Raw genomic sequence first — 25931 nt, 5'->3', positions numbered from 1 at the left:
CTTACTTTTTTCGTGTACTTGCTTTATATCTCCGCTGATCTTTTCATCTTTTATTTCCCCTTACCCTTTCCCCAGTGCAAGGTAGCAAACCAGAATCCATTCCCGATATCCTCTTTGCGTTTCGTATCCCGTTTCTCTCTCTCTCCCCTAAAGAAACCATCTATAGAACTATACCAGTCGTATGTAAATTTATAGTATACTATAGTATTACAATAGTATGGTATGGCGCTACGTCACGAAAATATTGTGGCGCTGTCGTCGGAAGGTAGTTTCGCATGGTAGGCATCCGCCGCCGAGAAGCAGTGCGTACCGCGCGTATATAACCCAGTAGCCGCTGGGTGTCGCGGGTGCGTCAGCGGTCCTTATTCTGTGGTTTTGCAGCGAAGCGAAAACATTATGCCGACGAACTGCGCCGAGCCGGAATGCTCAAGAGGCTCAAGTTTTCGTAGGCTTCCTGTTGATGAAAACCGTCGCAAGCAATGAGCCGCCGCGGTAAAACGCGAAAGTTTCTTTCCGGTACCAGGTCATCCATTACGTGTCAGACATTTCGAAATGGTTGAGCTTCTTTGTTGTTTTGCGTGGCGCGCATTAGCCAACGTAGGACCTTAATTAAGATTATTCATAGCGTGTCATTACAATTTCATTCCGGCACTGTCGGAATGCTAGATTAGGATTAGCCTTGAATGTAGGTCGAGCGAGGAAATGCACCTCAAAGCACGACACATTCAAATTTATTTTTATCTCAAAGGATTCAGCCACCTGCAGTGTAGATAGCATATCACACGTTCACATACGCAGGCAGTACGGTCGCAGCTGTGTTAATTGCACTGTGGATGCTACAACCATGTCTAAACATGTTAATAAATTTCCGGGCGTGAAATAAAATTTACAGAAACGGCACAGAGTTGGCGCGATCGGACTGCCACGGCCAACAGCTCAGATTGCACGGGCCTCACATACGGCATCGTCGTAGTACCGGTACTACACCTGACCCGTCACCCAGCCCGAGCGAGCCGAGGCGATCTTTCTATATCACCGCTCAAGGCGACATAAAAGTCAGCTACCGCTCGTTTTTCACATGAAATAGTACTTAATAAAATAAAAATATAACGAACATGCACGTGTTTCATAAAGCAGCGCCCAGTGCTAAACCACCCACCTGATTGCGAGCAACGGTCCCACGGCATTTCGTCACGCATACGAAAACCAAACACCGACAGCCTCAGCGAGGCGGCTGGGCTGACTCGCCAGTGCTACTTTTCGTTTGCTATTCGAACCGACGACACCGAGAAAATTGATTCATTCAAGCCTACGTTAATCATGTTGTCAAGAATAAGAGCACTGTAACAAGCTGCGGCCAGATCACTGGCGCCGTCGGCCGTCACCGCTGTGGTCAGCGAGCCAGGCCTACAGTGTCGTTCGGCCATACTTCGATTCATGGGGCGCAATGCAAGAATGTGCACTGGGTGCATGTTAAAGAAACCAAAGTATCCAAAATTAACCGGCACTCCCCCACTACCGCTTGCGTCATAATAAAATATTTAACTCCATAAAAAAATACGAAGTAAAAAGAAAGATCCACGCTAACGTGCAAGCGGGGGAGGTGAATGCGGGCGGAGCCTAGAGATGGTGCACTAGGACCAATATATGGACGGTTCGCACCGCTGTTTACAAACTACAAAAATGGTGTAGGTCTGCATAGCATAGAAAAATTGGGTTTGAGGTGCCAAAACCACGATCTGATTATGAGGTCCGCCGTAGTGGGGGACTCCGGAATAATTTGTACCACCTGAGGTTCTCTAACGTCCACCTAAATCTCAGTACGCGGGCGTTTCCACATTTCGTCCCCATCGAAACGCGCCCGTCATGGCCGGGATTCGATCCTGCGACCTCGCCCTTAGCAGCCCGGCACGAGGTCGCAGGATCAAATCACGGCTACGGCGGCCGCATATCGATGGGGGCGAAAACTATAACGAATACTATAGTACTCAGACACTTGATTTTCATGTTTGGTAACGGTTCTTTTCATTTTCTGTCGTTTATGTTCCCCATGATTTGCTCGAAAGAACCCACGCTATTGTTATTGCCAGGGTAAACAACGTGGAGGGCCGGATGATAGGAAATGAAGAGCAACGGCAGGCACAGAATCCTTACAAAATACGACCCGACATAAATTCTGGAAACACCACAGCCTGCTTGCAACACCTAGCAGCTTTTAATCTCCTTACGTGATCAAACATACACTATAAATTAAAAAAAAAAACCAAGGACGGCGATAGATAAAAGAAAAAAACTTTACTGAAAAATAAGATCATGGTCTCTGACCCACTGTTACGCGAAGGATGAATGTGTAAATCGGGGCAAAATGTAAACGGATGCTGTGAAGACAGCGTGTGTCCTTGATCCTCTGTCTGGCAGCGAGGCTTCCTCGAGAGAAAGGGTGCGGGAGCTTCTGTCCTTTGTTACTTTGCAAACACAACTGCCACCACGTGATATAAGTGCCGCGCTCACCTGCTTACAATGTCCAAACCTACTGAGGGGCTCTTTAAAGGGATACCGACATTCTATGTTCGACTACACATTTCCTGGCGTTCGATGAAGTTCCTACACCTCTACACTAGAGCAAATATTGACAACCGTCGCAAATACTTTAATATAAAAAGATTTCTACAGCCAGTTTCGGTTTCGTGTCACACTATGTTCTGACGCCATCACGTAGCTTGCAGTCACTGCAAGCAAGACATTGCGGCGTTTTGACACTCGTTCCAGCTGGCTCGCTCGCCTCGCATGTAATGCATGCTTTGACGTGACCATATATATTGTGTCAGGATGTCACAGCACAGTAGAAATGAAGCCGAAACTGACTGGAGAAGGCATCAAGGTGCTCTGAGGCTTGCCAATATTTATTCTTGTGTTTAAAGGTACTGGACGTTAATAAATATAACAGAAAAGCTCAAAAATATCGTGTCAGTACCCCTTTAAGAATAAGCGTATTAGCCATGGGATAAACCCGTACTTTTATTAAGGACGCCAATATGTTTCCAGTGTTCTACAGCTCTGTGCAGTAAAGGGGCATAACTTCGGCAGCCACCTGCGGTCAGAGCGCCAGCAAAGTCAAAGCAGCACATTGGGGGTACTCCTTTTAACAGTGGACTCACATAAGCTATGCACTTCTGCATCAGGGCAGGGAGTCAATTATACGTTTCTGGATAATGCCGGCGATGCCAATTCTACAAAGAAAATATCTAATTCCTTCTTGTAACTCGCCGCGAACTGTGGCTCTCCTGTCAAGTTCCCAGAATCTTTGTCCTGCCTTGACATCCATGACCTTCACATAAAACAAAAAGAAAAAATGTACTTACACTGTAGTTATGGGCAACGTATTGGGCGAGGGCCGCTTCTCCGGGACTGAGTAGGAGGCGCCTCACAATCCAGTAAGCTCGTGTAGGTGGTGGGTTGGCACAAACCAGAACGGAGACCCTGACTGGCTTGCCCACAATTGCCATCAGGGTTTTGTTCAGTGCTTTGACGTCAGGCCGCCCTGGATGAAATTTGAAGCAAAGATAAGTACACACGTTTTCGCCAAAGTTGCTGAATTTTCGAGTCCTTTTTTTACCGTTGTTTGAAAACGACTACTCCATTAACTAGTAGGGATGAAGAAAAATAAATCTAGAAACAAATATTCATTGTTCGCAGCTTAAGAATGCGTGCACACTTACAGAAAAGTGTTCTTAAAACCACATTGCTGAATGTCTCATTTTCCTTCTAGACTGCTCGGAGTAAAAAGATGAAAAAGCTGACAAAAAGTTTTATGACATGAAATTAACGGCCATTCATACTAGGTTCATGGACAGACGATGTTGTAGGAGTGAAAATAATCGCCCATTCAAGGCTAAGTATTCAGCGCAAAGCGAATTTCTGCAATAATTCAGTGGCTGAATGAAGCGTACGTCATGAGACGAACTACAAGCACTCATGAATTACGCTCATTGGAGCTATAGTGACCACAGCTTCGATCCTTTCACTGAAGTAAGCGCTCGAAAACAGTTCACGCAAAGCTGACATGTCTACCAAACTCCAGCATCAACAATTTATTTGACAACCTTGATAGAAACAGCGTCCTATATAGTATACTCAAAGAATGCGTCGTTCGAAAACTTTGGTTCATTCCTCATCGTTTGAGCGCAGCTGTTGTGCCAGGGAATTGATGCGCAGACGAAATGTCCACCGTGAGAACGTATGCCTGGTGAGCCACTGTGGTCGGCTACAACATTGCGAAAGAGAGAGAGAGAGAGATAGAAATCAAGGAGAAGAAACGTAGGGAAGTTCAGCAGACAAGCGTCCAGTTTGCTACTCTACACTGGGAGTAATAGAAAAGGGAAGGGGTAGAAAGAACAAAAAGAGGGAGAGAGTAGGCACTTCATGCATAGAGTAGGAAGCATAGCAGGATTCTACAATAGGTCAGAGAGTCCGGCGCTCTGCAAGAGCTGCAGTAGCGCACGAATAGCAAAACAGAAAAAAAAAGAGTAACGAGAACAACCTGAGATGGTGAGCAGGATGTCCCTTGTCCGGGCACGTTCCTCCTTCCAGCCCAAGTGGTTTGTGGCCGTGCACTGGTAGCTGCCGGCGTCCGAGTACAACACCGGGTCGAGGAGAAGGGAGCTCTCGGAAGCCATGCTCTCGAGGCGGCCCGAACGTACACGTGTCCAGCAATAGGACGGCGGCGGCTTGCCGTCAGCCTTGCAGTCGAGCTGCACGGGCTCGCCAAAATCGGCGGCCACCTTCGACGGTGGCTGGTCGACGATCTCGGGGCCGTCTGCGTGAAAGGCGTGACCAAACGGCGTAGGAGTACTTGTTAATCCAACATTCTTGAGAGGGCGACGGAAAAAGAAAGCTGTTTTAACGAAACTGCGGAAATATCGTGCCAGCGTGTGTGTTGTCGCTTACATGCTTATCTGCATGGGGGAGAGGATGAGGAACTTTAAAGGTCTTACCAGGGCAAGATGGCTTAAAAAAAGAAACAAAGAAAAAAACCAACTGGCGTGATGAAAGGGGACTTAGTATTTACATGTATATTAAAAGTATAGGCGTCGCATTACAAATTAAATCAGTTTAAAAATGAAATATAGTCATTTTAATTTGTACACATAGCATATGATGTCTAAAAGCTTTTGCAGAAAGCCGGTAACCTGGAGACATGCAAACAAGTTTATAGCTTGCCGTTGCCTAAAAGGGCAAGGCAGTTCACCAACTGTGCTTGACTAACTTTGTTAATTTGCCTTTTATAAACATTCCTGCACAGACATTGAGTAGATTATAGTACGGCGGTCACGATTCATCTCACAGATTGAAAGACCCGTTTTCGGCGCAGCGGTTGAATGCGTCTTGCTCGAAAGCACGCCGTACAATCGCCCACTCCTCGAAGCACACACTCCTCGAGAAGCCTGTGCCGTTTTGTTCAGTTTGTTTAAAAGCGCTCACGCCGTGAGAGGCGGGAAAGAGAATCGAAACTTCTGTCATAGAATAAAAACGGCGTTTTTGTTCAATTACCACGCTCTGCTGTGTACAGAACTCATTTTCTTCGCTTCTTGCACGGGCGTGGCGCCGATTTTACTTCACGATGACTTTTCTTATTTCTTTCATCTTTCTTCTCTTTCGTTCTTTATACAGAAAATAAACTGTCGTAACATCTGCACACGTGTAGTACAAAGCAAAACACAGTTACGAAAAGTGAACTCTCAACGGCTCGTCAAAGGGGCGAGGCTTGTGCTGTCGACGAGGCTGTGAAGCGACAGTGGCGACATCTGCTCCGCGACAAAAGACGCGCCCGCAAGCCATGCGAGCAAGAAAAGGAGACCGCCTTTATGGCAGACCGACCCCTCAAGGGTTTGAAGTGTCGTTGAGGGGAGGGGGAGGGAGAAAGAGAAGAATGGGGCCTCGAGGTGGGAGGGGGAAAATTTCTTTTGGTGAAGCGACTTCGGGGGGTCTCGCGAATGAGGCGGCCGCTAACTCGCTTCCTGGTTCTCAAGACAGGCTTCTTGAGACAAGTGGCCACCGTTATAAGAATGTCACCGCTTAGCGCAGAATAGTAGTGGCTAGGCTAAGCGGGGCGGACCCGGCCAACGGCAGTTGACTGGGTAATTAAAAGTTTGCCGCCGCATGCCACTCGTCTCCTCTTCCTTGCTCGCACGCTTCGTCGATCAAAATGAAAACAGTCCTCCAAAAGTTATCGTTCTCACCAACTCATCGTCGCTCGGCTGTCGTTTGTAGCTTTCTTTGTTTCTCTGCGAGCTATCATGAAAGTTTAGACAGAGTGACGATGGCACTCTTAGCGTTTCTGGTCGCAGCGGAGCATATTGCGCGTGCAGAGAGAAGACAACCCGAGCGGCGCGACTGGAAGCCGTAGTAATTGGCCACGCTAAAGAAGCATGCCATTAAAAAAAATGCACAAAAGTTAGTAAAAAAAAGAAAATATCCCGCTCAGAAGTATTTGATGAGTGTCGCTAAAGTTTGCTATTAAAAGGGCTAGCGTTGCCACAGACTGCACGGCCAGATAGTTTGTGTTTGCTCGCTATGATATTGATAAAATGAAAACGCAGGAGAACAAAAAAAGTTTTGATGCTATTCCCTGTAGCCGTGAGAATAGACGAGTGATTTTTTCTTTATTTTTTCTGTAAAATGCGGCGACGACGGAGTTCTCCTGGCGTTGCCTAAAATTTTCAAGGAAGCGAATATTAAGATCAACATGCCAGAGGTCGTTCTCATATATTGACGGTTTTTCTTGAAGGTTATTGCAGAGTATACGCGAAGAAATAGTTGTTCATTTTACAACTGTGCTATTCGTTTTCTTTTTCTTTTATACTGTGAGCTGAAATTGGCTTTTACGGCGCTCCTTCTTTTCCAGTCAGAAAAAATCACATTGCAAACTAGCTGCACGAAAGATTCTTTTTTTTATATAAAGCTTGAAGGCTTCCAGTAACGCGTCCCATGCTAAATCTGTGCAAACGCCGCTTATGAAGCCCTCGTAGAAAACATCATATAGACGGGTTTCTATAAGACTGCCGGTCTAACCTGCGCGTAAGCTGATTTACCCATCGTATTGTATGAGGGACCGTCAAGCAGGCTAGATAGACTCAAATCGATCGAAACTGTCCGGGAGAAAATCCCGTCATTCCGAGTAAGGGATAAAAACATGCGGCATGAGGGACACTTGTCATTTTCCTTTCTTTTATGCCACTTATTCCTTAAAAATAATTTTAGGCGCGCCTCACATCACCAAGCACATACGAAGATTACTGCGTCAATATAGCTGAGACAGAGCTCAGGCAACAGTACCTACGGTTGCTATACTTATGCAAAACATGTTGCTTTTGCCTTCGGCATTCCAGCAACTCACTTGACAGCTATATATATTTTTATATATTGTACTGTAAAATAGGGAGCAGTGGGGCTGTGGCTAGGAGAGAGACAACGACGACGAGAAGGAACAACCTTGTTTCGGTGCTCGGTCGGCTACACTACCTCTCGCTGCTCCAACGTTCTAGTCGCGAACGCTTACTGTTCAAAGTGCTTCGCGACATTTGGTGGAAGGTGCTGGGCTTATTGCCATCCTGGAACTCCGAAGCCGCACGATCCCTGTCACATCTCCCATGCCTGAGGAGACTAGCCCTACCGCGCCACCCATGGCACCGCCTCCAGTCGTCTGTCCTGGTGCGCCACGCCAACGGGATCCTCCCATATTCAATGGAACTGACGATCATGACGTAGAGGACTGGCTGTCGTCATACAACCGAGTGAGTGCCCACAACAAATGGTCTGAAGCTGACAAGCTTGGCTACGCCCCATTCTACCTTTCCGGGGTTGCCCATCTTTGGTTCCGCAACCATGAGGCTGACTTTTCCACCTGGTCAGCATTCCGAACGGCACTTCAAGAAGTATTCGGTCGCCCTGCTGTGCGCATACTTCGGGCTGAACAACAGCTTCGCTGTCGTGCCCAACAACAGGGCGAAACCTTTACGAGCTACATTGAAGATGTAGTTGACATCTGCCGGCGTATAGACCCAGATATGACCGAAGATAACAAGGTCAAGAACATATTGAAAGGCATAGAAGACGACGCCTTCCAGATGCTCTTGGCAAGGAATCCTCAGACGGTCAACGACATCATAACGCTTTGCCAGAGCTATGAGGAGCTGCGCAAACAGCGGCTTTCTACGCGCCGAGCTCTCGCTCCGGACGTCGCGCTTTCAGCTCTGAGGGATGGTGTCACTTCTACTCCTTGCAGTTCCGAAATTTTCGACAGAATCAAGCAATTTGTACGAGAAGAAGTGGCGCGCCAACTCTCTCTTCTGCCAGTCACTCCAGCCTCAGAGCCGCGCTTGTCTCCAGATCTCCGTCACCTGATACAAGAACAAGTCGCTAACGCAGTACCACTTGCTCATCCACCGCCTCCTACGCCTGTGCCACTTACGTACGCTGCCGTTGTCGCTAATCCAAGGCCTCCTTCTGCAGGTAATCAGTCCAGACTTACCAGCGCCTTTCCCTCACCTCCGCAAGCAGCTGCAACATATTCTCCTGCCGCCCCAAGCAGCTACTGGCCGCCACAGCAGCCCGTGCGCCCACCTCGCCAATATTTCCAACAGTCTACGCCCGCTGTTCTCAATCCATGGCGCACCCATGACAATCGGCCTATCTGTTATTCGTGTGGCCTACCTGGGCATGTAGCACGGCTTTGCCGCCGGCGTGGATGGTATCCTTCGGATTCTCCGAGAGCACAAAGTAACGGTTTCGACTCTCCGTCCCGTTCTGCTCCTGCCGCTCAGCCCTTCGAAGCCTTGTCTCCTCTTTCCCGACTTTTCAATACCCGTCGGTCTCCGTCTCCCCGTCGGCGTTCTCTGTCGCCGCTTATCCGTCGTCCTGAAGCTATCCGAGAGGAAAACTAAGGACCGCAGTTCCGGAGGCAAGAACTGCGATCTCAGCGAACTCCTCAAGACCTCATTTATTTCCTGCGAACGTCCTTGAAGTTTATGCAGAAGCCATTGCCGTTCATGCGCTTGTAGACACGGGAGCAGCAATATCAGTGATTTCGGACCAGCTTCGTCTTACCCTTAGAAAAGTCGCGACGACTTATTCAGCCATTTCATTACGTACAGCCAGCGCTGCGCCGATTGAACCCTTAGGGAAGTGTACAGTGCGTGTTGTTATATGCGGCGCTTTATACCATATTGAGTTCGTTGTTCTGCCTCGCTGCTCCCATGCCATGATTTTAGGCTGGGACTTTCTGTCCTCTCATCATGCCGTTATAGATTGTGGCCGTGCTGAACTCGCGCTGTCGCCATTCGACACCAACGTTTTTGAAGATACTGATGACACTTCCAGTCGTGTGTTCGTCACCGCCGACACCGAGATTCCTCCATACTCTGCCGCACTTGTACCCGTTTCCTGCGTTGGGCTTTCCGACTCCACAGTTCTTTTCACGCCGTCTAAGCTTGTTGCTCGCCGCCATCCTTTCTTGCTTCCTTTTGCCCTTCTTGCCATTCGACAAGGTTCGAGCGCACTTTATGTATCCAACCTGTTTCCTTGCCCTGCTAGGCTGCTCCACAATGAGTGTCTTGGTTATGCCGACGAAATCGAACCAAGCTTCCTTTACGATGTGCCTGACGACCCGGCTTCTCCTCCGGTTGACGCTCTGGCCCTTCAAGTTTCTCCTCCCACGCCGCCATGTGACCCAACGTTTTACCAGAGTATTGATCCCAACCTCACTCCAGCGCAGCACGCCCAGATCGTCCATCTTCTAGACCGCTTTCGCACGTCATTCGACCTACAACAATCTCGCTTAGGCCGTACTTCCACTGTTGTCCATCACATCGACACCGGCAACCATGCGCCTTTACGCCACAGGCCGTATCGTGTATCCGCCACGGAGCGTAGCGTGATCGCTGAGCAAGTTGCAGACATGCTCCAACGCGGTGTCATACAACCTTCGCACAGTCCCTGGGCTTCTCCTGTAGTGCTGGTAAAAAAGAAAGATGGCACAATTCGCTTTTGCGTGGACTACCGGCGACTTAATCAGATCACACGCAAGGACGTTTATCCGCTACCCCGTATTGACGACGCGCTAGACTGCCTCCAAGGCGCTGAATTCTACTCATCCTTAGACTTACGATCCGGGTACTGGCAAGTGCCAGTGGCTGAGTCAGACCGTCCGAAAACGGCCTTCATCACACCTGACGGTTTATTCGAATTCACCGTGATGCCATTTGGCCTGTGTAATGCGCCTGCCACATTTGAAAGAATGATGGACAACATCTTGCGCGGCCTCAAATGGCAGATATGCCTGTGTTATTTGGACGACATCGTTATCTTTTCACCGGACTTCCCTTCCCACTTACTTCGACTTGAACGCGTCCTAAAGTGCATCGCCGATGCTGGCCTCCAGCTTAACTTGAAGAAGTGTCACTTCGCTGCTCGGCAGCTGGTCATCCTCGGCCATGTCGTGTCGAAAGAAGGTGTACTTCCTGATCCGGCGAAACTACAAGCTGTTGCCCAGTTTCCCCGACCAACGACTTTGAAAGAACTGCGCAGCTTCATTGGATTAGCGTCATACTTTCGCCGTTTCATTCGCAATTTTGCCACTATAATAGCACCTTTAACGCAGCTTCTTCATGGTGGCCACAACCTTTCACCCTGGTCACCGGATTGCGATGCCGCCTTCACAAAGCTGCGTCGTCTCTTGACGTCACCACCAATCCTGCGCCATTTCGACCCCAGTGCACCAACTGAAATACACACGGATGCCAGTGGCGTTGGCCTTGGGGCCGTTCTCGCTCAGAGAAAGGCTGGCTTCGATGAGTACGTCGTTGCCTTCGCCAGTCGTGCACTCACTAAACCTGAATTGAACTATTCTGTCACAGAAAAGGAGTGCCTGGCTATAATTTGGGCCATAACCAAATTCCGTCCGTATCTCTATGGCCGCCCGTTTGATGTCATAACTGATCACCATTCGCTGTGCTGGCTGTCATCCTTAAAAGAACCGTCCGGTCGTCTTGCTCGATGGGCCCTTCGACTGCAGGAGTATGACATTCGCGTATTGTATCGTTCTGGCCGAAAACATTCGGATGCGGATGCCTTGTCTCGTTCGCCACTAACAGACGAGGCTAGCTTCCCGAACGCCTCATTGTCCGAGTCTTCCCTTGCTGCCACGGACATTCTTCTGGAGCAGAAGAAAGACCCATGGATTGTGTCCATGCTGCATTTTTTGTCCAGCCCATCGACACCCACTAACAATCGCGCATTACGTCGCCAAGCGCATCACTTCTCCATTCGCGACGGGCTCCTGTACCGTCGCAACTACCTCCCGGACGGCCGCAAATGGTTGCTTGTCATCCCGCGACACCTGCGTTCGGATATTTGCGCAGCGTTCCACGACGATCCCCAATGCGCGCATGCAGGGGTACTGAGGACATACGCGCGTCTACGCCTTCGTTACTACTGGCGGGGGATGTATCGATTCATCCATCATTATGTCCGCTCCTGTTTGGTTTGCCAACGCCGTAAAGATCCCCCTCGTCGTTCAACCACCCCATTGCAGCCTTTGCCTTGCCCAGCACGTGCTTTTGATCGAGTCGGCATCGACATTTATGGACCTCTGCCAACCACATCCGATGGCAATCGCTGGGTAATCGTGGCCATCGACCATCTTACGCGCTATGCGGAAACTTCCCCTTTGTCCAGCGCTTCTGCACGTGACGTCGCCTGGTTTCTCCTGCGCCACATCATCCTTCGCCACGGAGCTCCCAGGGAATTACTCAGTGACAGAGGCCGCGTCTTCCTGTCCGACGTCATCGAGGCTCTCCTCAAAGAATGCCGCATCATTCATCGCACCACTAGTGCGTATCATCCGCAGACTAATGGCATGACGGAGCGCTTTAATCGCACTCTTGGTGACATGCTGGCCATGTACGTTGCATCCGACCAAACCAAATGGGACCATGTTCTACCTTTTCTGACCTACGCTTACAACACCGCCACGCAGACTACCACGGGATTTTCGCCCTTCTTTCTCCTGTACAGACGCGAACCTTTTTCCACAATGGATACTATCCTTCCGTACCGCCCTGACTCCACGGAAACAACTACCCTATCCGAAGCTGCTGCACACGCAGAAGAGTGTCGCAAGCTTTCCCGTCTATTTACGTCAGAAGACCAGCAACGCCAGAAGCACCATCGAGAAAGTTCCAATGCTCCTGTATTCTATGCTCCTGGCTCGCTAGTGTGGCTTTGGGTTCCAGCCTCGACCACTGCACTGTCACCGAAACTCGCGTCGAAGTACCAAGGCCCATACCGCGTGATCAAACAAACGTCTCCAGTCAACTATATTGTGGAACCCCTCGAGCTACCTTTGGATCATCGCCGTCGTGGCCGCGAAATTGTGCATGCCCAGCGTCTCAAGCCCTACTATGATCCGCCTGTGCTGTCCTACCCGTAGGTCACCGGGACGGCTTCCTTTTCCGCGGGGGAGATAACTGTACTGTAAAATAGGGAGCAGTGGGGCTGTGGCTAGGAGAGAGACAACGACGACGAGAAGGAACAACCTTGTTTCGGTGCTCGGTCGGCTACACTACCTCTCGCTGCTCCAACGTTCTAGTCGCGAACGCTTACTGTTCAAAGTGCTTCGCGACAATATTTATATATATTTTTATATATTTTAGCTACATAACAACCTGTCAAAAATGCATTTCTTTGTGCTTTTATATGTGCCTGAAGTAAGTTGATGTGATTTAGAAAAATCATGTCAGGGAAAAAAAGAAAGAGTCGCCATTGATTTCAAAGGTCATCAGTGTCTGCTGCGTGATATTTGGTAGGCCATTTAGTTTCTTTGTTCCTTTGCTAACGCGGCATCACTGCTCTCTGCAGCTTTAGCAACACTTACACTGCAGACAGCGGAACAAGACTTTCTTAATAGAGCTTCACACGAATTACTCCATACTTCCTAGCGTAAGTCAGCACTCCATGAGTGCTCAGTTCACTTATCCCAAAATTAATTTTGCTTACACTATTAAATGCAAAGAAGTGCCGGAAGTGAACAAAGAATATGCATAAACATTTTTCATGACTCCATTTCCCACATTCGGTTCCGTGATCATGATCGAAACTCGGCGATACAAAGTGTATCGCCGAGTTTCGCTTCCTTACAAAACGTAACTTCTTTCTTCTTGTTTCTAGCAAATTTATTAAGTGATAAGCAGTGTCAGCCACGTGGTTAATGACAGTTACTATAAGTGTCAATCGCAGTGTTAAGTGAAATCACATGCACGCTAAAATACAGATAGAGAGCACCAGGTCAACATTAAAAGACACGGCGAAAGTCTAGAGTAAATAAAGCTGAGAGAATATGTAGTGGCTCAGCGTGGTACGTAGTATGCTGATCCCTAGTACTTTATTACTAGAGTTTTAGTAGTCATACCTATGAGCTCTATATACGAAAGAATAGAAGAAATGGCTAAAACCAAGTAACTTTTTTTTTCTTCAGATAGTTGGATATCACCTAATACCAGGAAGTAGAATCTGTCTACTATGACATCGTTCTGTAAACAATTTACTGCAGTTTAGTCTGTTTTATCGGCAAAAAAAATTCAAAAAGATTAAGTAAAAGGTGGTTACGGCGAATAAGAGTAATAATACAAGAACTGCGCTTTGCACTGTCGCTTCATGGTAATCAGTGGCGCATGGCTGTGTAGATGCATAAATCAATGACGGATAGCAACAGCAACAACCACAATGACTAAATATTAAAAAATAAGATATTTAGTAAGATTTCCTTTTTGCTTATATTACGATTGATCGAGGCTACTTATATCGAAATCGTTATCGTCATGAGCACTTATGTGTGTGGCGTTACACACCATGCATTTATTTTCCGAGATTGTAATTCGCGCGTGAGCCATATGCAGTAACGGGTTATATTCACGAAAATATCTTACCTTATCCGGAAGCTTTGATACTCGTAGAACACATTCTTTTCTTGCGTGTTTTTGAGACACTCATCATTGGAGACCGGATGTTTACACACTCAAAATGTTGTTTTAGGCGCCTAAACCTGCCCCTAAACTGTCATTTAAGACATATATAGATGCCGAAATTGTCCTTTAGACCTCTATACTATCAAATATAAGAACTTCCACTGTGCATCAGAGAAAATGTATTTACTTTATAAGGAGCACAGTCCGCAAAACCCCGATTTCTTGATGTTCATTTTATTTTCTTGATATAACGGAATAAGGAAACTTATGTAGATTACACGATTTATCTGAAATGTAGTGTGAAAATGAACCACGGGAAAAGTTGTGACAGCAGTAACAAAGAGGCACCAAATATAAATTCCGGGGTTTCATCATCTGCCCTTTTTCACTGAGGCTATTAGTTTCTATGCAGAAAAGGAGCACCAAATATAAATTATGGGGTTTCGTTATCTCCCCATTTTCACTGAGGCTATTAGTTCCTATGCAGAAAAGGTACACGCTCTACATCCAACAAAGTAAGCGGTTTAAACTTTTACTTCGGAACGTTCAATTATCCAATGGCCTGTGGAGTTGAGAATGGTCACCGGTCAAAATATCTGACAGTTCCTTCAGTGGCTAAAGCCCAGCACTTTTGTCCGAAACAGATTGAAGTTTCGGAATAATCATTAGCAACAGGCACATTAGGGAGAGTGGCGTACCTTTCCTGAACACTTAAAATTAAGTTGAAATTTTCGCTCAGAGTTGCTCCCGAGCAGTCAAATTTCTCGATGAAGGTGGCTAAAAACGTGAAGTGCGCAAGTATGCTAGTCAACTTCAAATGCATCGTCGTGTACAACAGTTTGATCTCAGATCTTCTGTGTGCTTTTGTGCACAGCGATACGCTTGTGTGCTGCAAAGCTGTGAAATACAGCTGTTACACTGACAAAGTATTTCTTTAATAATCTGCTGCCGTAAGCCTTTTACAATCAAGATGAGGTCAGGGAAAAACACTAAAAAAAGGTAGTTTTTAGGCCATAAAAATACTATATAGGCATCAACATGAATGTGGGAATTTAAAGGCCGCTGATAAAGGGGACACTAAAACGCTTTTAGACCCGTAGATCATGTTTATACACTAAATATGCACCATTAGGACGCAAGCAAAAACTAGGCATTTCGTTCAAAGTTCTGGTCTGTAGTCATTACCATTACCAGCCTATCTAGGAAAAGACAGACATGTAACCGCGGCCGTGAATCAGTGGCTGTGGCAGAAGATTGTGGGAGCACGAAGTTGGTGTTTCGATTCCCAGCCGCGGCTTAAATATTGATTTCCGATAGGAGCGGAAAGCCAATACGCTCGTGTACCTTGATTTGAGCGCACGGTAAGGAACGCTACGTGGTCAAAGTATTCCGAATAAAAGGAAAATCAGACATCGTCATAGCCTCATAGCTCATAGAAAAAAGCTTCATAGCTCATAGAAAAGTCTCATAGCTATGAGGTTTTTCATAGCTCATAGAAAAAAAGCTTCATAGGTCATAGGAAAGCATCATAGCTATGAGGTTTTTCTTTCGAGGAACCCGTATGGGTTTTCTTTGTAGCAATCGCTAAGAACGGGTGGATGTCTGATTTTCCCTTCATTCATTACTTCTCTCCACCTTGCGGGTTTTCGAAGAACTGCTGCGTCATGTCCTTGCCTTTGCTCCGTGTTGTCGACAAGTTCGACTTCGCCTTGCCATCTGCTAGCCACCTGGTTAGCTCGGATGGTGGGGCGGCTGCCCCGGGGCAGCGGTGGTCCAGGGTTCGAGTCCCGGAGCAGGACGACTTTTTCTTCAACTATGAGGCCTTTATTTCGAGGAACCCGTAAGGGTTTCCTTTGTAGCAATTGCTACGAACGGGTGGATGTCTGATTGTCCTTTTATTCATTACTTTTCTCCACCTTGCGGGTTTCCGCAGAACTGCTGCGTCAAAGTATTCCGAAGCCCCTACGCTAAGGTGTCCCTCATGAACAAATGCGCAGTCATGTCGAAATTTGTAGCACGCGCAATAGACAAGGGCGCATATCTAGAAGGTGGACACACGAGCGCTCGTGTGTCCACCTTCTCTGTGTCCTTGTCTGTTGTGCATGCTACAAATTCCGCCATGAATACTTACTACCTCGCCAAACTATCAGTTCTGCTGTAACTACGCAGTTTCGGGACGAAAAACGCCACAATATAGCTTAGGAGAAATATTTTGCGGATTCCCCAGTTCGCAAAAATAGTACGGACTCACATCGCACGTTGAGGAAGTATCCGAATGAGGCGAACGTCCCTAGACGGTGAACAGCAGCGCAGCGGTACCAGCCGGCATGATGCCGCTCGATAGCTGAGAAGTTGAGGTATCCGTCGGGGCTCTGGGGTACCGGAGGAGGTCCGTCGTCCTTTAACCATCGTGGTGCGCACGGTGGGTTGGCGTCCACCGCGCAATGAAGCGACACCGGCATCTTCTCCAGGATTGGAAACCCGAAGCCTGGCTCCCGGGAGATCGAGAAGGACGGCACATCTGAAAGGAAGATCGGATGAAAAAATAAAAACCGAATGAGCAGGTGCATTAGAAACTTAGGAAGCGCAACTTGTTTTTCTTTTCTCGGGACGCGCATATTCTGCTCAACTTTAGGTCCTCCGAAATCGTGCCAGATATTTATAAAGGTTGACCACAGACCAGGGCAAGTTGTTCATTCTACATGTGGTTAACGGTAACGCGGAAATGAATAGGCGGACCCTCGATAAAGAAACGTTCGTCACATCAGCGTCAGCCCGTAGATATTACGTTGAATGGTAGCCTCTATGTTACCTTAGACGACGTATTCAGTATAGCGTACCCAATTTTAGTATAGTGACAGAAAACATTTCTTTATCGGTATCACAGCACGCACATCGGGTATCTGTTAGGACAAACTCTTTAGGCTATCAATTCATCGAACATCAAATGACCACTCTCCATAGCTCAGAATGAAAAGCTCAGATCTGAACTAGCAAATCAATGAAGGAAGTTCGTGTTCTCGTAGCTCACTTGAATGGGGGAACTTCACTTCAGCGAATCGTGTTCATGTAATTAGAATTTTGTTCATTGATGTTCTTGTTCTTCCTTATCCCTTTTTTTCGACTTATTTCTTTTGCATAACTAGTAAAATACTTTTTACCGAGGAGCCGTATATGGCTAGCCCATTCGTCCGTCCGTCCGTCCGTCCGTCCGTTCGTGTGTCGCCTGTACGCCGAAAACTTCTCCCACGAAACCCCATGCGCATGCGCGTAAAAAAAAAATGTCGCGGCGGTCGCGCTCTAAATGTTATCATCTTACCGACCGTGTTATTGAATCTAATTCTGGGTTTTACGTGCCAAAACAAGGATTTGATTATGAGGCACGCCATTGTGGCGGGACTTCGGATTAATTTTAACCATAAGAGGATTTTTAATGTGGCCCTAATGCTTGGGACACGGGTGTTTTTGCATTTCGCCCCCGTCGAAATGCTGCCGCCGCGGCTGGGATTTGATCCCGCGACTTCGTGCTTAGCAGCTCAACACCATAGCCGCTAAGCCACCACGGTGGGTAACGATATTATTACGCATTACCTTAATGGCCATATGAAAATGGTGGATGGCGACGCTCCTTCGCTCCCGTTGGAGGACCGAAAAGCATAATAAAACGCAATAGTGTAACCACCAATCGACGACCTTATCTTCGACTTTACCGTCGATTTTACAGTCGACTTTACCATCGACTCTACCGTCGACTTTACCGTCGACTTTACCGTCGACTTTACCGTCGACTTTACCGTCGACTTTACCGTCGACTTTACCGTCGACCTAGCGCACCCCGACGCCAAGTGGATTGTATCCTTCCTGTTGGAACGGTTCGGAATTGAGTGCTACACGGTTTCAATGTGCCGAGCAGGCGTTGCCGGTCGTGTACAGATTTAACCTTTGGCAAGAACTTGTCTAGCATGGTCTTGCAAACAATCGCGGTGTACGCCTGTGTCAACCTAAGGGTTGATCTTGAGGACCTGAATAAAGTTCATCATACCATACCATGGTGCTATGCGTGTTCTCGCGCTCATTGCACATCTGTGCGGACATTATTCAGACGGCTTTTAAACATTGCATGTTGCTGCTTCTTTCGTCAATTTCTGCAAGAGCGAAGAATGCCGGTCGTTCAGCAATGGCCCTACGACATATCACGCAGTTATTATTGAAAGACGCTGTGTAAGGTATAGAAAAAAGGCTATACAGTCGACTCACAGAGGACGTCTAGTGAGGCGGCGACGGCCGTGGAGGTTGGCCACGACACGTGGTACACGTGGCAGGAAAGCTGCAGGCCGTGCAGGTCGCGCGAAGCGTTGAGGCTGAGCACACTGCGCGTGGTGTACGAGTCCTCCTGGGGAGAGAACTCAACGAACAGCTGGCTGGCCCCGGTCATGTTTGTCTCGCCCAACATCCAGTGCATGTGTCGGACGGCGGGCACGGCGCGGCGCGCCACGCAACCCACTTCCACCTCCTCGCGCTCCTGGACGGTGACGCGGGAGCCCTCGCGTAGGCGCTCGCCACCCAGCGTCAGGAACGGTTCCTCAGGGGCGCCTGTAAGGGGGCGTGAACGTGCGAAGTTATTGGAAGAGACGTGTAAGAAGACAACGACAGGCAAGGCTTGCCACATTTTGTAAGCACTGTGCCATCGCACGGTGCGTCATTATTCTCACCATGTTTGTAAAATATGGTGAGAAAATATAAGAGAAGGAGCGCGAAATGGGAGGGGGGGGGGGGTTCTGATGCTGAAGGTGGAATACAGGTAATGAATACACACCAGACGAGCAAGTCGCTGAAATGAGTTATTATTACTATTATTATTTGTTTTGAACACATATACACAGTTAACAGGAAAGGGAGAGCGAGGAGCAGGCTGGCAACTGCCACTGGAAGGGGCACAACACCTGTCTACTCTTCTGAAGGGAGGTGACAGCAACACAGAAATGGAAGATCGGAAGGAAGGGAGGAAAAAGGAAAGAGGAAAGGAAGAGCAACAGGACAAATCTCAAGACTAAAGCAGAACACTGCAACAGGACAAATCTAAAGACTAAAGTAGAACTCTGCAGCCGGAATTAGAGTGACGCCGCGCCGAACAGCCTCCACAATTATCAACCACATCCATGGCTAGCTCGCTATGCGGCTAATTGTGTTCTACACGATGAGACGCCAAGTACAGCTGCACGTAATCACCGTTTCACCGGCAGTCGGTTCACAATTTGCACTACAAGGTGGTCAAAGTAAAGAAAACAAAAGCACTGTCGAGGGTGCCATTTTGTGAACTTCGCATCTGCGTAGCTATCTATCCATTGAGTTAGGTTACAGGGCACGTATTCCCGTAATAAATAAATAAATAAATAAATAAATAAATAAATAAATAAATAAATAAATAAATAAATAAATAAATAAATAAATAAACAAAATAAATAAATAAATAAATAAATAAATAAATAAATAAATAAATAAATAAATAAAACGGCGCCCTAAATCTATGAATTAGGACGAGCCAACCGTGGCTTCCGCACGTATGTCGAAAGAAAGTTGTGAACAGGAGCAACAGGAGCTAAATCTTCGGTTTACCATCTTCTTTTGGGGCCGGCAATACACCGTAACAAACAAGTAGACAACCACGGTAGCCATCCCCGCGTAATACATATGCACAAAGATATCTACAATATTATTCAATGTTCTATATCCCGCTGCTCTTAGAGCGGGTAGAAGAAATCTTATTTTACTTTCGGTGACAGCCTTCCAGGTGTCTTTTCCGAAATGAAATCCCAAACATTAAAGGCAACGGCGGTACTTCAAGGCACTCTGATATCATTGCATTGTGCCCCCAGATTTGCGAATAGATCTAAAAGAAAGGCATATATAGCTAGTATTTCAGTAGAATTATCACATAAATTGAACGAGAAGGAAGGGAGCTGAGGGTCCCGATTTCTGTTAATCATATCATAAGCCTACAAACAATGACATCAAGGACAACACGGGGGAAACTACTTGTACTTACTAAATAAAAAGAAGTGATAAACTAATGGAAATTAATGAAGAATGATCCCACGTCTTCGCATTGCGCGTGCGATGCTCTAACCAATTGAGCTACCGCAGCACCATTTTCCCATCCACTTTCTTGGTTATTTATGTTTTACTACTAGAACTAATCCTGGGAGTGTTAGCCAGCGCCACCAGTCACAAACCTTGGCGGCAGATGTGCAACATCCTTTCTGCCGAAGGAGTCACGAGTACGTGATCTTTCCGGGTGAAGGCAACTGGTCAATAAACCCGCACATGCTACCTGAAGGCATCAATGTTGCCGGATTCGAGACCCTCGTTATGTATTGAACGAAAATGAAAGGAACCGAGGGGCCCGATTTTTATCATTCATATCATAAGTAGCCAACGAACAAATACACCAAGAACAACATGGGAAGAAGTTACCTGTACTTACTGAATGAATTAAAGAAGTGATAAACTGAATTACATTGAAACATTTCTTTTGGCAAACTGCGAGGAAATAAAACGACGTTTTCTTCTTACAGCTCTGCCGATAGAGAATACTTATTTGAGCATGGGATCAATTTATGGTAAGCGCGTCTATGAACAGACTTCTTTGTTTTTGCGACAATTGCTATGCGAAAAAGAGTAGCTGTCGCCGTTACACGGTGTCTAGATCTCTTTCTTTTGTTCTTAATTTGCGTAGAACCAATTAAAAAAAAGAACAATTTTCACTCGTGCGACAACGTTGATGGACGAAGCTGTCCTAAGGTATTTCTTCAGGAGTTACCTCCATACGCGACTAACACAGGTCAGCAATTTTCTCCGCCCAACTCGAAACCCGCCACATTGCCGAATTTCAGAAATTGGCAAACCGTTGTTGCGCACTGAAGAGTTCACTGCCTTCGAAAGACTTCCTCGAACTTGCGTGTCGCTTTAAAGATTTCCCTCCGAACACCGGTATTTAGACCCTGTCTAGGTCTGCGCGGCGGCGGCCATGATTCCAACAAAAGACGTTCTGTCTCTCTCCCGTGCGCACAGAACACAATGGAGTGCGCTTTCCGATCTCTCCTTTCAAGTGCGCGCAAGAGAACTTCTTGGGTTTCTCTTCGGAAAGCAAACAAAAGGGACAAGTGGGGCGGCCGTGGGGTTTAATTTATCTCCGGCTCTTCCCAATCAAACGCGTTCTCGGTGCTTTATTTTTCTCGTTTTCCTACTTTATTGTTTTCCTTGTTCGTCCGAGGGCTCTGACTTCCAGATCCATTGGGCTCGGCACACGCGCTCGGCGGAGGAAAAACACACAAGGCGGCTGACGGAGAGAAGACGACTGTCAACCCAACCAGAATCGGAGCTGCAGCGCGCATTTGCACCATTCGATTACTGACAGAGCAAACGTACTCTCGCGTTTCCTGCTTCCCGCGCTGCCGAATATACTCCTCGATATCTTGATCCAATTAAGTCGGAGCGCTTGTCTCTTGCCCACTTTCCTCGACTGTACTCGGAGATGATGGGGCACCCTTTCCAGTTCGCTTGGGGTCAGTATATACGACGCCACTTGAAAGGGAACACGAGAATGCACTAAGACTGCGAGAAATAGTTGTGTCACCGAAAGTCGAGATGCAAGGCTCCGATTTCGGACTGTCTTCTTTCGAGTGACATATATACGGGCGTCATCGATCACCGCATTTCATTTTCGGTGCCTGTGTGAAGTTACTGCTTTACGTAACACCGAATCATCTTTGCCTGTCGCCTGGTCATCCGAGTCTTCACCTAGAAATGAAAAAAAAAATCAGACGTCGTTCGTGTGCAATTTCCCCGTGCTCAAACGATAATCTCAAGAGTGGAGTTCCTTAATTTTGAGTTCTAGAGTGACACGGAGGGAGCACCAGGTCCACCCCTATTCATTGGCTGCTCAGTGAGTTTCTCGCAAGTGCAGCAAAAGTCGCTAGCTTACATTTGAGATTAGTTTTGAATACAGTGCGATAGGCTCGTACCTTTCGATAATCAATGCTTGGTTACACAAGCTGTAGGCTATGTATCGTCAAAGTGGTAGTGTCACATGTGTGACAGGTCTACGTGGCTTTAGCGTTTACAAAACCCTAGCTTCTTAGCTCTTCTTTGCAGCGGCGGCAAATTTTAAAGCGAAGCTTTCTTTGCCTACTATTCCTTCGACTTTCTTACTGCTGTTGCTGCTGTTGCTACTGTCTGGCACACCACGTCGGGAGGTGCTTCAGAGCGTGTGTATACATGACAGGAGCTAGACAGAGAGGAAAGGCGACGCCAGCACCTCGTTTGGACCACCCCGCGTCGAATGTGCACAATGCCCTCTGGCGCTCTCTGGGCGTCGCCACATTAGCCTCTTGAAAGCTGTGGTCATATGTGACCCCCCCCTTCAAAAGCATTGCATAAACTACAGTGCTTACCTTTTTACTAACGTGCCAGTCCAGAGAGGACCTAGCTAGAACTCTAGAGAGAAGGGGGAGAAGAGGCAGTTCCCATACAAGGGAAAGGGGGAGGGGGAAAAGGTGACAGCGCTTGCAGGGAAACTGGATAAACTTAAGTTCAAGGTACGGTACAGTACATGTCAGCTATTTCTGAAAAATAAACACCATGCAAATATGTCAAACGGACAACTTACGCAGGGCATGCAGAAGCACAGCCGAATTAATTAAAGCGCACCGCAAGGTCCAGGCGACACTACGGAAGCCGTCGCACGTCAAATCAACACTTCTGTGCCCACTGCGGTAGCTTTGCGGCTATGGCATTGCTCGAGGTTGCGGATTTGATCCCGACCGCGGCAGCGCAATTTCCACGGGGGCTAAATGGAAGACGCACGTGCACTTAGATTTCGGGATACGTTGGACGACATCACGGTGTCAAAATTAATCTGGAGTCTGTCACTACGGCGTGCCTCATAAGTCGATTGTGATTTTGGCACGTGCATAGCCATAATCCAATTCAAGATTCTTCTGCCACTATGCGATGTGCCATGTTAGGAAATTACAATGCTCAACCCTCTCAGAGGTTTTAAATATGGCGCACAAGAACGCCTCAGGCAAACACCTCTCCCTGTGTGTTCTGTGCGCTACGCAGACAAACAGCAGTGGTGCCGCAAGGTAATATTTAACAGTAACTCACCACTCCCGTGTTAGACTAAACATTGAAGAATTAAGCTTTCGCCGTCTTCATCGCCGCTAAATATCGTCACTCAAAGCATTGACCTCCACAGAAAGCTTCGTTTACATCGATTCTCAAAGTACGTGGAAACTGCATAATTTTTTTCTTCTGAATACTAATTCATCAAGTGATTTTTGCTTAAATTTTGGATATAGTGTTTCTTAAAGGAGCCCTGAACCACCCCTCGGGCTTGGTGAAAAAACGCAATCCGCCAATAGCATACGTTGCGCCGAACAACTCAGCAAAATTTTGTAGTCATACGCGGCCAGTAGAGCTCACAAGCGGAACGCGAAATCACATAATTCTCAAACACACTCCTTTCAAACGAGGCCCTCTCCTCACCCATTTCGTAGATACCGGTGGCTCTCATATGCTGTCTTATGCAAGATTTCCATAGACGGCTAATATTGGATGACAGCTGACATCAATGAAAAAGGGTAATTGGAACAGTCCGCTTCTTCCTATAGTGTTACTGTGTATATTTATTGAGGCGGTTTAAACACGCTGAAGTAATCGAAAATCTGCTCTCGGGTTTTGATAAGAATTACGTACTTACGGAAGAGGCCGACCATGATCTTGCAGCATCGTATGCGGCAAGATCAGAAATAGCGGCGACTACATGAACTTCGAAATCATATTAGAGCTAGAATTTCCTTCCATAACATAACTTCCTGACAGTAGGTCCCCATGCAGCCTCGTGCTCTGGGCCTCTTTTACTTTATCCATGTATTTATTTCTGTTAGTGAAATTGATTGATTGATTGATTGATTGATTGATTGATTGATTGATTGATTGATTGATTGATTGATTGATTGATTGATTGATTGATTGATTGATTGATTGATTGATTGATCTGTGGGTCACATAGACGCTCAGTAGGCTGAGCATTGTGGGCACACGCCACTCCGCGATAGCCTTCGCAGTACAAGGCATTAAAGAAGGAGCCGGAGCACCACGAACGGGATCAAATGTTATCTTTGATTGCCGACAACTCCATTGCTGCTGAACGTAGTGAAGTGCTTGTTTGCTGCAAATTGTTTCTGAAACAGTCTAGTTTTACTTCAAATACATTTCTCGACATTGATATATAGAGTTACAGGGCCCCATTAACAACACAGTACGCAGGCCTTTAAAAGCTCTGGAGACGCATTCTCGGATGGTCACTTTCGGCGATATTACTTTCAATGCGCGTTTATTGGCTGGTTGATTAAAGCCAGATGAACCGATTGGCTGCTTGAGTACTATGCCACACGAAAGCGATAGTATCGCCGAAAAGGATGGTTCGAGAAAACGTCCCACGATTTCAGCGAATGACCGATTTAACGTAATGGGACTTCGGACGTCCTGACTAAGGTGGAATCAGCTTACTTTCTTAAAGGGACACTAAAGCGAAACAATAAATCAGTTTAGACTAATGAAGCATTGTTTGAGGACCCTGCGGGCAGTCATTTCAAGAAAACAGTTTGATTATTCGATGGGAAAATGAAGGTCCAAGTATCAGTATTTGAATTTCGCGCCGAAACCCGAGCGCCGGTACGTCATCGTGACGTCAGGGATTCCAAAGTTTGTTTTCGCATTTGGGCCGCATTGGCTGAATAAAGGTTCCCGTAACTTGCCATGTTTGATATATGGTTCCTTTAGAACACAATGTAGCCAATTTGTACTGCTATATACAATTAGTAGGCCTTAGAAGATGCCATCGAAATCCAAGACGTCACAGCCCCCATGTGCGGGAACCTAAGTAGGCGTCGCCACCCGTATTTCGTTATTGCGCTTTTCTGGCTTACCAAACGTCTTATCGTTGTAGGAGTGGTATTTTTGGTGTTGTAGAATAGTAATTTACTCATGCAGAAGAAATCATTTTTCACTTTAGTGTCCCTTTAAGCTAGGATTTGGACTATCATTCCCAAACCTCGGACTTCATAGATGATATTCTGCGGAAGGTGAAGACTACACCACAGTAACGAACATTAGAAATGAATACATTCGAATGAAAGACCAGCATGCCCAGCGACTTCAAATCCAGTAATGCGATTATATCGGTTTCCTATATAATCTCATCTGGCCATACCATATAGATGGATATTTAAAACACATGCAGGCTCCTTCAATAAGACAGACTGATTTACACATGCGCCTATCGCATTTTTGATCTCCGTAACTGCCTTTCCTGTCTCCTGCTAATGGCCCCGTCCCTTCAACCTAACATCACAAAGGTACATCTGGGCCATGAGCAACGTGCGGTAGTGGGCTCAGATGTCCTAACTACTGATGGCCGCTCGGGGTCGAATGAGTGCTGTACATAAATCGGCCGCCAACAAGCTCAGTTTATACAGCGTTATACCTGTGACGACCAGCTTGAGCACCTTGGTCACCCTCCTGACGGAGTCGTCGTCGGCAAACTCTCGGCACTCCCACAGGCCGTCGTCGGCTCGCGTCACCTGCGTGATGGTGAGCGCGGCGGTGCCGTCGCGCGAGATGTTCCACTGGCGACGGCTAACGCCGCCGGCGCCGCTCGAGCCCACGTCCAGCACAACGGGGTGGCCATTGCGCATCCACTGCACGCTGCCGCCAGGGGTCTCCAGGAAGCATGGGATACTCAGACTCTCGCCGGGATTCACCACCTGTCGAGAGAGCAAATATGACTGTTTCCCACAACGTACTCATTATCGCGAGCAATTTTTTGCTTCCCTTTCCCTGCAC

The 25931-nt window shown here is 47.2% G+C and overlaps 1 protein-coding gene across 2 annotated transcripts in view; it reads right to left on the bottom strand.

Moving 5' to 3' along the window:
- LOC142582632 (cell adhesion molecule 3-like) overlaps window positions 1-25931 on the bottom strand; it is a 174526-nt gene that overhangs the window by 4868 nt on the left and 143727 nt on the right. For both annotated transcript variants that reach the window (XM_075692542.1, XM_075692543.1), the window contains exons 4-8: window positions 25573-25852; window positions 18279-18614; window positions 16273-16542; window positions 4541-4816; window positions 3363-3541 (exon numbers count right to left, since the gene is read on the bottom strand). In XM_075692542.1, the coding sequence (XP_075548657.1) occupies window positions 3363-3541; window positions 4541-4816; window positions 16273-16542; window positions 18279-18614; window positions 25573-25852 (1341 nt within the window). The remainder of the gene's footprint in view (window positions 1-3362; window positions 3542-4540; window positions 4817-16272; window positions 16543-18278; window positions 18615-25572; window positions 25853-25931) is intronic.

This window comes from Dermacentor variabilis, chromosome 5 (assembly GCF_050947875.1).
Source record: "Dermacentor variabilis isolate Ectoservices chromosome 5, ASM5094787v1, whole genome shotgun sequence".
Classification (NCBI taxonomy): domain Eukaryota; kingdom Metazoa; phylum Arthropoda; class Arachnida; order Ixodida; family Ixodidae; genus Dermacentor; species Dermacentor variabilis.
This window is presented reverse-complemented; position numbering and strand designations above follow the sequence as displayed.